The sequence below is a fragment of the Microtus oregoni genome, unplaced genomic scaffold (genome assembly GCF_018167655.1).
Source record: "Microtus oregoni isolate MIOR12 unplaced genomic scaffold, Mior012 000103F_ref0000194, whole genome shotgun sequence".
Lineage (NCBI taxonomy): Eukaryota > Metazoa > Chordata > Mammalia > Rodentia > Cricetidae > Microtus > Microtus oregoni.
Window position 1 is genome coordinate 2,938,569 of NW_024544717.1, and position 12,607 is coordinate 2,951,175.

The following is a 12,607-nucleotide window of genomic DNA, read 5'->3' on the forward strand; positions in this document are numbered from 1 at the left end:
GCGGTTCCCTGAAGGTTACTGAACAAAAGAATTGGTTGAGCATAGCTGCAGCCCAAGGTTCATGTGTTCACACAGCCCCAGGGTGGAAAAATAATGAGAAGTCCGTGGAATTGGTCCCATTCACCGTTTTATTGATGCTATTCATTATATTGTGTTCGTTCCCCTGCAACCTTCTAATGTCACAAAGAAGGGGACTAGTTTACTGGATACTGTACCGTAGCGTGCTCTGACCTAAATAATGATGTTCGGTTTCTTCTTGTCTTCCCCAGGTATGTGTATGTGTGTGTACACAAACATACACACACACACACACACACACACACACACACACACACCATGCCCTCTGCCTGCCTCCCATCACTCCCTCTTAAATGTGAGAAACAATCCCCCTTACCTTATCAGTGGCACTTAACCAGGGGGACCATGAAGAAAGAGTAGAGAAAATGACTTTCTAAGGCTGCTGTGGATGAGGGAAATAGTCATTATGTTCTTATCTTAAAAAAGAGTAAGTTTCCTTTGGGATATGAAGTCGTAATAAAATGTATTCCAGTCTCTCTAGGAACCTAGTTGTTTGGGAAAGCACATAAGCCTCACATAGCTCTTTCTAGTCGACTCTTTCCTTAGTTGGTCTTACATAGTTATTTAAGGATAGAAAGGAGGAAAGGCATTTCTTTCCAGAAACACACCAAAATATCTGTGTTATGTGTTTATATATGTATATACACATAAATATATTGTTTTCCAAATATTTCTCATTTGCCAGTTATGAATAAAACTTTACTAAATATGACAAACAGTGGGGTTGGTGGGATGGCTTAGGAGGTAAAGGTGCTTGCTGCCAAGCCTAATGAACCTGAGTTCAATTCCCGGAACTAACATAGCAGGGAAGATAACTGTCTCCTGCAAGTTGTCCGTTGACCTCGACACATGCATCCAAGTATACACAAATAAGTAAATGGAAATATGACAAGCTTGGGTTATATTCTGTCATCAAGCATAGTAACATTTGAAAAAATACTCAGTTGTCTTTTAAAACAATATGAGTATACTTAGTGGAACTGAGACGAGGTAATATTTTCTATGCATGTTATTGTTATGATGCCTAGGAAATGACTACATCAGTAAAGAAGTAATGTGTATTTTTTTATTTATGATCATGTGTATGATACATGCCTTTACATGTGCTGCAGAGCACATTTGGAAGCCAGAGGACAATTTCCTGAAGTTGCTTTTCTGCCTCCACCTTTGCATGGGTTGCGGGGATTAAACTCAGGTCACCAGGCTTGTGCTTCAGTGAAACACCTTTACCCACTGAGCCATCTCCCCAGCCTGATTTGTAAGTTTTTAGATAAAAATTACTCATGCAGTCCAAACACAGTACACACATATTCCATTGACCTATCTCTTCATACCTGTCTGGCTTGTTTGCCAGAGGCCAACTCCCAACTCTCATCCTTTGGGACTGACTGAAATAGTCGTATTTGACCGCAGTGTAGATGGAAACAATCAATTATTCTTTTTAAGCTTAAAGCACAGTCTTTCAATGACTCAGTTATCAGTGATTAGGAAAGGAGCCTCAGTTAGAAGTACACAATCTGAGGGCAGCTGTATCAACCCAGGAACAATTCAGCAAATACAAACGCCTGCTATGTGCCTTTATTTAGCTGGGTACAATAACCCTGTCGTCATAGTCTGAAGGTTGAAGCCAGAGTGACTGACAGACAGACAGACAGACAGACAGACAATAAACAATCAGTTCTGCAGGATAACCTAGGAGACCAAGGGTGAGGGCCACTCACCAGCCACTTATCAGTGACCCACAGCACGGGTCCCTGCCAATGGGTGACCATCCAGCTACAGTTGCCAGCAGTGAAGTCTTAGACGACAGGGTTTCAGATCCCGGTCACCTGTCATCATGTTTACATCTGCTCTGTGTGTGTACTGTGAGGGTCCCCTGATAGAAATCTGTAAAGCGTGACCGCACGTCCGTCTTCTCAGAAGGATAGATACTGTATTGTCTAGTATTTCCTAGAGTTTGGACATAGTCGAAACTAAACTCCACTGTCTGGCATTTGTTGTCTTTATTGTTGCTGCTACTGCTGTCGTTGCTTTTGAGGCAGGGTGTCCTGCATCCCACCTCGGCCTTAAAACTTGTTTTGTAGCCAAGGATAACCCTGAGCTCCTCGTCTGTCTGCATCCACTACTTAAGCACTTGGGTTCCAGACAGGTACCAGTGTGCCTGGATTTGCTCTTGAGCTGGTAGAGGGTAAGAGCAGAAGTTCAAGGCCACCCTGCACCAAGACACACCCACAGTGATGAAGTGGACATAAGGAAGTGTGTGCCATGGTTCTTACTAGTTAGAAACTGGATCCAGATTTGGGAGACAAGACAGACAGTTCATATTTAGTAACATTTAGATAGAATCTCTAAGGAGAAGAGGAAATCGAATTTAACAGTGCTTTTATGCAGCCTGCTAACAAGGAGTGGGATTTAATCCCCAGAGAAACGTCGAAGAGGAGACAGTACGGAACCATGACTTTATCCAGATAGTCAGCTGTAGTTTAGGAGCAAAACTGATGTTGCAAGTCAGGTGTGGTTATTCATGTGTGTGTGTAGTCTCAGCTCCTGAGCCTACTGGGTAGAAGGGTCACTGTTTCTTGTGAGTTTGAGATCAACCTGGGCAACATAGCAAGACCCCATCTGCACGACACTGCATTTGTTAAGCTCTTACATATAACTGTGTAGTAAGCATTGTGTATATCTTTAAATTGTGAGAGGAGGGGATGGGAGAAGGTTGTTACTAATGCATCTGTTAGAGGGCTGGAGAGAAGACTCAGCTCTTAAGACCACTGGCTGCTCTTGCAGAAGACCCGGGTTCCAGTTCCCAGAACCCACATAGTGACTCACAACTGTTTGTAACTTCAGCTCCAGGGATCCAACGCCCTCTTCTGGCCTCTGAGGGCACTGCACATATGGTATACGTACATGTATGCAAACTAAATGCTCATACACAGAAAAATAAATATCTTTTTAAAGAAACCACACATCTCAACACAAATAATCCTTTTTGATTTTAAGTATCTGTTTGGGAGCTAGATAAATGCCTCAGCAGTTAAGAGTTCTTGCTGCTCTTTGAATGATACATCAGCTTCAGGGAGTCAGATACCCTCTTCTGGCTTGTGTAGGTACCCACACATACACACAAGACTAATAAGTCTCCAATGTTTGTCTTGTTTTCTAGGTCAAGAAGTCGTTTTCAAGTGCCTCGGGGAAGGAATTCTTGAGAAAGCCTTTCAGGGATACAATGCTTGTATTTTTGCATATGGCCAGACTGGTAAGATGTTGCTTTTATTGCAGTTGATGATATGAAACAAGTCTTTGATAGGATGTAGGTTAGTGGATGAGTGCTTGCCTAACGTGCAAAATCCAGGCTTTAATCCCTAGCCCTTAAATTATAAACAATAAATAAATAAGTCACACACTCTCTCTCTCCCTCCCCCCTCCCACTTTCTCTCTATGGTATGAGGGATTGAAACCAGGACCTCCTGTGTCCCAAGCATGAATTGTGTTCCACTGAGCTACAGCCATACTTAAATATAATTTCTTAACATTTAAAGGGCAGGGGGAGCTTGAGGAACCCAGAAAACTTCTCCTGCTGTTTTGGACTGAACTGAGTCATGTGATCAAAAGTATTCTGCTTCTTGAAAATGCATCAGTTCTGGTAATTGCCTGATTTCAGTGTTAATGAGTGTAGCTAGTTCCAAACCATTAAGTGTCTTTTTCCTAAATTAGAGTTTTAACCTGGATTTGAACTGGAAAGCTAATCCCAGTTTCTCGGTATAAAAGTTTTAATAGAATCAATATAAAAATTTTAGAATCCCCCATGCCTGGGACTTCCACATGGGCACAGAAATGATGATGGATCCCAAACTGAGGCGGGTCTCGCAATTGGTCAAAACGGGCAGATAGAAAATACAGCTGTGACCCAGCTGTTGTCACTCTGAGCTGGAAATAAATTATAATTCTTAATAACGCTTCTTCCTGCTGCATCATCACACTCTAGCTACAAGAATCCAGACAGAGAATGCAGATAATGTAGTATGTGCCAGGTCCAACCGTGACATATTGTTTGTTTGTGTTGCTTAGTGGACAGCTGAGATTTTACTGTGTATGCAATGTTGTAGCACAATAAAACTTTATCTGGAACTAAGAAAATTGCTCATCTTGTAGAAGGCTTGCCGTGTGGGCACGTGGACTTTACTTTGATCACCAGAACCCATATAGAGAAGCTAGGCATGGCGGCATGCTTGTATAATCTCGTGCTTCAGAGGCAGAGGCAGGCAGACTCCTGAAGTTTCATAGCCAGTCAGTCTCATGCACCTGGCAAGCTCTAGGGCCAGAGAGAGACCTTGCCTCAAATAACAAGGATGGCAGAAAGGGAATGACACCCGAAGCTGCCCTGTGCTCTCCACATGCTCGGGCACTTGTGCACACATGCATACACACATGGCCCTTTCCATACAACCCAGTAGACAGGTGGAACTTTACCAGGCTTGCTCTCCAAGGGTGCATTGTAGTGACTGCATACCTAGACACTCACTAGTACATAATGGACCGCACCAACCTGCTGGAAATAGACCAGAGGCTCTAGTGTGAAGCAGAGAAGTGTGACAGTTGTTCAGGGGTCCAGGTTGGAGGTCAAGCTCACCCCATTTTTTCTGTATGGCTTTTGCTATCAGGCAAGCGCACCTTGTATTACTGAAGTGTTCTGTTTGCTTTTTCTCCTGCCCTTCCATCTCTCTGCTTGCTTCTTTTCCAGGCTCCGGAAAGTCTTTCTCCATGATGGGCCATGCTGAGCAGCTAGGCCTTATCCCAAGGCTCTGCTGTGCTCTGTTTAAAAGGATCTCTCTGGAACAAAATGAGTCACAGACCTTTAAAGTCGAAGTATCATATATGGAAATTTATAATGAGAAAGTTCGGGACCTCTTGGACCCCAAGGGGTGAGTGTTTGAAGTAAAGCTTGACATTAGGAAGAAATAATGTTAAATGATCTTAAAATTAAGCTTGCAAGGGTGTGTACATATTTGCGTCGTTGGTCACTGCTCTGATGTCAGCTCATGGACTGGAAATGAGGGACTTCCCAGATCTCTCACTGTCAGTCATATGCAGCTTCTCCTAGACGGCCGTGGAAAGTTACTCACATCTCCGTGTGAGAAATGTTTTCACCACAGGTATTATTTCTTCTCATCAGGGGTAACTCATTAAAACAAAGTTATAGGAACTGGGGGATGGTTCAGTGCTTAAGAACGCTGGCTGCTCTTCCAGAGGACCCAGGTTCCATTCCCAGCACCTGCAAAGCGGCTGGCAATCATCTACAATTCTGATCCCATGGGATCTGTCGCCCTTTTCTGTCATCTGTGGGTACTACACACACATGGTGCATAGACATGCATTCGAGTTGAGTGATGTGATGCATGCTTATAACCCAGCACTGAGAGACTGAAGCAGGAGGATGGCTGCCAGTTTTAGGCTATCCTGGGCTGCATTTCGGAGTAGAGTTATGTAGTGAGACACTGTCTCCAAGAAACAACAGAAAAATTGTGTCATAATGGAAAACAGCAGCTCTGAAGTGGAAATAAAATGGGGGAAGGATTTTGTTTATTTGTTGCTGTTTTTTTTTTTGTTTGTTTGTTTTTTTCGAGACAGGGTTTCTCTGTGGCTTTGGAGCCTGTCCTGGAACTAGCTCTGTAGACCAGGCTGGTCTCGAACTCACAGAGATCCGCCTGCCTCTGCCTCCATAAAGGCGTGCGCCACCATCGCCCTGCTAAATGGGGGAAGGATTACAGTCACCCGCCTTCCCTGGTTATGTGTGGGGAGCATGCAGGATGCTCTTCAGAGGATCTTGACTGACTTGAACTCCCACCCCCATCCTAAATGATTTGGGTGACACTGGGGAACGCAGGCATCTACATTTTTCAAAAGCTAAGTGATGCTGGGCTTAGTGACACACACCTCTAATCCCAGCACTGGGGAGGCAGAGGCAGGCAGATCTCTGAGTTTGGAGCCAGCCCCATCTACAGAGCAAGTTTCAGGACAGCCAGAGATACACAGAGAGACCTTGTTTTCAAAAATCTAAACAAACAAACAAAAAAAAAACTTTAAGAGTTAAAAAATCAAGTAAGCTTGATTCATAAATTCATTTCTGCCAGGCGAAAGTTTGCATTGGTTTAAAAGTAACAGATAGTTGGGAAAATATGGAAAGCACACATGTATCTTATGAACTATAAGAAATGAAGTTGACATTTAATAATACCACTCAAAAATAACCTTAGTTAACACCTGAGTGTGTCTCCCTGCTGTTTCAGATCTGTGTCATGAGTGGATATGCTCACATCCTCAAGTATATTATAGATAACAGCCCAGTAGCCTGTGTAACTCCATGACCACTTTCCCTGTCATTAAATACATTTTAGTTGTTTTAGCAAATGTGTCATATGTAACATTTATACTCCTATGTACTCCTATAGCCTCAAATCAAAGCAAGAGTATTGGCAATATTATAGACATCAAAAATGTCTCCAGTCATCGATTTGCTTGTGTTTACCTGAAAGAGTTATTGGCTGCTTATATAAAGGAACGTTTGCGAGGCATAAAGAATAACAAAATCATCCTCTGCCTATGCGTCATTGTCTTAGAAAATGGACCCTGACCAGTAATTCTTAATCTTCCTACATGTCCCCCTCGACTCTTACTCCTTTCCCTACTGGTCCCCAAGGCAATGAAGTTTATATTTTCCATCTCTCTCTCTCTTCTGCAGCATCTATCCGTGATTTTGGTGGAGTTTTAACTTTGTGTAAACAGCACCAACATGTAGTGATTTCATTCATTTTTTTTTGTATATGGGACAATAATGTGATAGTTTTGACTATTGTTTAATATCTGTTGCATGATCAAATGGATTGGCCCCTTTTCTCATCACTGGCGTGGCGTCATGTGTCCTCAGTATGGTTCTGCTCTGAGCGTCCACACACAGGCTTCTTGGCACATAGATGCAGGGGTTTCTAGAGGATTCGTCTGCAGATAGGACTGAGGTACAAGATAAGGAGGCGCCTGCTTCATTAAATAGAGCAGCAAGAGTATGCGGGAATTCCAGATCCCAGCACAAGGGCCCTTGATAGCACGCTGGGTTTCATCTTGCTGTTGAGTAACACTACAGAATCTGGTTGGTAAGGAGGAGCCCACTGCTGGGCTATGTATGTGACAGTAGCCCTCCTGAGGATCAAATTGGTTGGTCCCTGAGTCCAGCACAATTGCTATAGGTACCTTGAAGTCTCATCCTTGAGAGTGAGATTAAAAGGGACAGCTGGAAAATGCTTCAGAAACTTTGCCAAGACTTTCAGAAGCACCGAGGATTCCCCACATCTGAGAGACGCCAAGCATTAACTCTCTAGAAAGCAATTAAATTCCCTGTGTCGTGAAAAGGATGGCACCTACATTCAGTACAGGAAGAATCTAATAGCTTTAAGTTTTAAATCTCATTGGTCAGATAAACGTCTCAAATGGGCCCCAAATCAGAGGTAACCATCTAAAATTCTAAAGGGGCAGTGAGATGGCTCATGGGACTTGCTGCTGGCCCCACCTTCATAATTTGTTCCCAAGGACCCATACAGTAAAAGGGGAGAACCCATTTCCCTCTGGCATTCATACGTGTACCGTCTCAGATACGGGGTCGGGGGGGCACATACAGAGGGGGGACACACATACATACACATGCACACACAGAGAGATACAGAGGCACACATACACACACACATGCGTGCACACATTAATTACAACCCCAAAATTGTCTTCAGCAGAGCCAGTTCAAATATTGGACACAATAGCTACAGTTGTGTTATTACCTGACTTTCTCTATAAAGTTGCCAGCGTGCAGCCAACATAAATCAGTGGAACTTGAAAAAGTAAATTAGTTAAAAATATTTTATAATTGTTCAGGCTTTTCTCAAAAATTTTAACCTTAAGAGAGAAAGAAGCCATGAAAACTAGGTAGGGAGGGAGGATATGGGAGGACTTGGGGAGGGAAAGAATATGATCAAAATATATTGTTTGAACTTCTCAAGAGAATAAATAAAAACGTTATCAAAAAGAATTTGAGATGTTCTTGATGAAGAATGTCCAGGCTTCTCTGTCTACTCTCACAGGGGAGCCCAGCTAGGTTTAGCTGCTCTGATTTTTCTTGGGGTGAGAAAGGGACGTTTTAAAATAGTATCAGTATTTGAAATCAGAGTTGAACACATTCTCATGTGGAATGCTGCTTTGTTTGTCCGTGTAAAGTGCCTATTAGAATACCTATACTTTCTAATCGCTAAAAAAAAACCTTTGAAATTGTAATCTGAATTTCCAAATGCTAAGAAGGAAAAGCTTGCAAGTGTATAAGATTCACTCACTCTGATTTTTCTCCCTCCTACAGGAGTAGGCAGTCTCTTAAAGTCAGAGAGCATAAGGTTCTGGGGCCGTATGTAGATGGTCTGTCACAGCTGGCTGTCACCAGCTTTGAGGTAAGAGTCCTTTTTTAAAATGTCCTTAAAGCCGGGTGGGGTGGTACACACCTTTAATCTCAGCACTTGGGAGGCAGAGGCAGGCGGATCTCTGTGAGTTCCAGGCCAGCCTGGTCTACAGAGTGAGTTCCAGGACAGCCAGGGCTGTTACACAGAGAAACCCTGTTTCGAAAAACCAAAAGGAAAAAAATCATTAAAGAAGAAAGGCAGTAACTCAGAATAGGTGATGCTGAGGCTGTTTCCATAGGGATATGTGATGGCATACTGATGCCCTTCGCAGCCTCAGGCGTACAGACAGCACACCCAGGAGGAAATGTCCTTCAGGCACACTTCTGGCTGCCTCCTTGTGAAGGGCACACAGTGAGGCCAAAACATCCAGTGATCTCAAGTTGCTGAGTGTTTCCTCCCCGAGGTGCTCAGTGGCATCCTTCTGAACAAATCTGGTAGTCTGTGCAGCATGTGGTAGTGACTCATCCCCTTCTAGGCACAGGCCTTGCTTTGATTTCTAACACACTTTACTCTCCTGGTGCCTGTGTTTCTGGATCATTCCATTGTCCAAGGATTGATCTATGTTCCTCCTTGACTTTTATACCCAGACGTAATGTGCTGCTGTTATTTCTGTAGTCATTACCCTGGAAGTCTTGTGGCGCAGATTTCCAGCTCTTTGGCTGAAGAATGTTCATGAATGAGAAAAGGAATAAATGAGCAAACCTCTATATTTGCTTCTGATATATAAGTGATGTAGGAGACCCATTATCATCTGAGACTTAGTGAAGCTAAAATGAGGATAAGGTTCAGCATCCGGCTATTTAAACAAAAGCATTGTACTTTTTATGTTATATTTGTACTTATTCATCACTTTAAATACACTGAGATTTAACAGCCTGGCTCCAAGGGGTCCAGACAGCACTTTGACTAAGTCGTTTCCCAGCTCACGGCAATGGAGCTCAGTCCCTGTTATCTTGTCACTTATTCCTGACAACCAGGAATCTGGTTACAGGAAATCTCAGATGACCTCCATGAGCTTCAGCATCTTAGTGTGTGGGGAGTGTTTTTCATAGCACTCATTCAGCAAAGCCCACAGCCTCCATGGGTGTACTAGGAATAAGGTTACAAAGATACCAGAGAAAGTTGCCTGCAACTGGAAATTTTTCTCCCCACTGCCAGTTTCTGAATAACTCCTCTGAGGCATTAATATTAATTACACTCTGTCCTATTAGCTCAGGTTTATTATTCACTAGCTCTTACAACTTAAATTAACCTGTTTCTGTTATTCTATATTTTACCATGAGGCTTGTGGCTTGTTACCTACATCTTGCTTCTCCCGTGGCTGCTGGCGTCTCCCTGACTCTGCCTTCTTTTTCCTTTCTTTGCTTGGATTTCCCACCTGGCTCTATACTGTCAGGCTATTGGCCAAATCAGCTTCTTTATTAACCAATGGTAATAAAACATTCACAGCATACAAAGGGGCCTCCCAAATCAGTTCCCTGCTCTTTGTAGAGCCACAGTTGTCGGCAGAGTGAGGCAGAAAATGGGACAGACAGCCATACCAGGGTGACAGGCACAGGAGAGTTGGAATTAAATGAGTTGGCTACTGTTCTTAAGCATGTGAAGTGCTCAGTAAGTGTGCCCTCTTCTGGGAATGTATGAAGGAGCCAATGGGATATTGACAGGGCAAGAAGAGACCTCGGGCAGAGAAAGAGGAAGGCTCTGTGTGGGGAGGAGGTTCAAGCCATGCTGTGTGGGAAAGAGGCTGGGCCTGTTTCTGTGGAAGAGTATGGCCAAGGCATGGGACCACCCTGAACACACCCCTGGGTGCTGGGTGCTCTTTCTTATCTCACAGTGCTTTCCTCGTCTTTGCCTTTAGGACATCGAGTCACTGATGTCTGAGGGAAATAAGTCTCGAACGGTAGCTGCAACCAACATGAATGAGGAGAGCAGCCGCTCCCATGCTGTGTTCAACATCATCATCACACAGACGCTGTATGACCTGCAGTCTGGGGTGAGAGGCGAGGTGGAACGTCTGGAGGTTGGGGAGCTCAGGGTGGAAACGGGAAGTGTTCGTGGTTGGATCCAAAGACGGAGAGCTGTGTACTGTCATCCTGCCGTTTGTGCCGCTTACATCGCCAGGTTGTTAGGCCTTCCTTTTACACTGGCATTTTTTAATTGAATTTTTCAGGGCTGGGGATATAGTACGGTTGGTAGAGTATGCATGAAGCCCTGGGTTCAATTCTCCAGCGCTGCACAAAGCCTAGAAGCAGAAAGATCAGAAGTTCAAAGCCATCCTCTACTTCTTGAGACTCTGTCTGGAAAAAAAAATGGATTTTGTGTGTAAACATCCTAACTACCCTGATGATTTCGCTGTACAACTTTTTTTAAATTTTTATATTATGTGAATTGGTGTTTTGCCTGCATATATATTTGCATGAGGGTGTCAGATCTTTGCGTTACAGACAGTTGTTAACTGCCATGCAGGTGCTGGGAATCGAACCTGGATCCTCTGGAAGAGCAGTCAGTGCTCTTAACCATTGAGCTATCTTTCCAGCCCCCTACTGTACAATTTTTAATTATGTGTTCTTTCTTACTAAAATTTCCCTAAAAGCAATCAGTTTACTTCATGGCTACTGTGGAATATTACGAAAGAAACTACAACATTCTATCTAAAACCCACATCTCAGAAAGGTAGAATTTGACCCAAAATGCAAAGGAGCTTCATCTGCTGGTGTTTCCTTCAAGGTGCATAAACCTCTAACTTGCCACTGTCCTGGACGAAGTCTGGACTTCTGGCTGCCCTGGAGGTTCTGCTAACTGCCCTGCATATTCAAACCCTTTCTCCCCAGCTGCAGAGCAGAATCTTAGATTTCTGCACCATTTTAACTTTTGACTTTAGGGGCTCAAGAGATGACTTAGAGGGTAAACCCCAAGCCACACAAGCACGGGGGACAGAGTTTGGATCCCTGTAACCCACATCAAGTCCCACATGGTGGTGCACATCTGTGATCCCAGCACTCCTATGTTGAAATCAGAGAGAGCAGAGATGGGAGAATCCCAGAAGCCTGTGGACCAGCTAGCCTGGACCACTGCAGCTAACAAAGGAGATCCTGCCTCAGCGAGGCGGAATACAGGTGTACCACACATACATGCAAAGTAAAAAGACTTAAAATTGGCTTTTCTAGGAAGTGATTTCCTGAGTGACACACCTACGATTCATAGCCTGAGTACTTCATGGTGTTGTGGATCACAGTGTTGATAAATACGTCAGTACTCACGTGGCTCTCCTTCATGTCTGCTGATTCTCTTATTCCCCTGCCATTAGAACTCGGGGGAGAAAGTCAGTAAGGTGAGCCTGGTCGACCTGGCGGGGAGCGAGAGAGTGTCGAAGACGGGAGCTGCGGGTGAGCGTCTGAAAGAAGGCAGCAACATTAACAAGTAAGGTGACCGGAACAGCGTGGGTGACTTCCGTCTGTTTGCTTTGAGTTTGGAGGATTCGCTGCATTGAGGACCCAGTGGTTTTTAGGCAGAGTGGCTTAGCCTGAGGGAGACTGCCGTTGTTCCAGCGCGTGACGTGTGTTCAAGTCAAGTCATGTGGTATAGCCCAGCCACACCCCTGCCAAGTGGTACAATGCCTATGTGTATCATCACGTGGACAGCTGGTCCCCAGCTCAGGGTGACTGTAGTAACAGTTACTTTTATTGTCACTTTGATTGTAACTGACTAAGGTGACTGAAGGGAGGGAACAGCATATGTGGGCTCACAGTGAAGAGTCCTTCGTGGCGGAAAGCATGGGGACAGGAGTTGTCCCCTGGCTGTGGCTATGGGACCTGGCTCTCTATGGGATGGGTGGATCAGGATGAGTGGACGAGAGGCAGAATGCTGCTGTAAATCCCCAGAGGTTCACCTCCTAAAGGGTCACCCAGCACCACCAGCTAGGGATCAAACGTTCAACCGCCTTCAAACCCAAATAGTGGTTGAACTTAGGATTTTCCAGGTTTTCTGGGACAACACAGTCTGATTCTGTACCTCCAGGCTGAGGTAGATTGATGGCAAGC

The 12,607-nt window shown here is 44.2% G+C and overlaps 1 protein-coding gene across 6 annotated transcripts in view; it reads left to right on the forward strand.

The window, feature by feature from the left end:
• LOC121443237 (kinesin-like protein KIF13A) overlaps window positions 1–12,607 on the forward strand; it is a 177,286-nt gene that overhangs the window by 94,287 nt on the left and 70,392 nt on the right. For all 6 annotated transcript variants that reach the window (XM_041644916.1, XM_041644919.1, XM_041644920.1 and 3 more), the window contains 5 exons: window positions 3,242–3,334; window positions 4,820–5,000; window positions 8,471–8,558; window positions 10,426–10,560; window positions 11,875–11,987. In XM_041644916.1, the coding sequence (XP_041500850.1) occupies window positions 3,242–3,334; window positions 4,820–5,000; window positions 8,471–8,558; window positions 10,426–10,560; window positions 11,875–11,987 (610 nt within the window). The remainder of the gene's footprint in view (window positions 1–3,241; window positions 3,335–4,819; window positions 5,001–8,470; window positions 8,559–10,425; window positions 10,561–11,874; window positions 11,988–12,607) is intronic.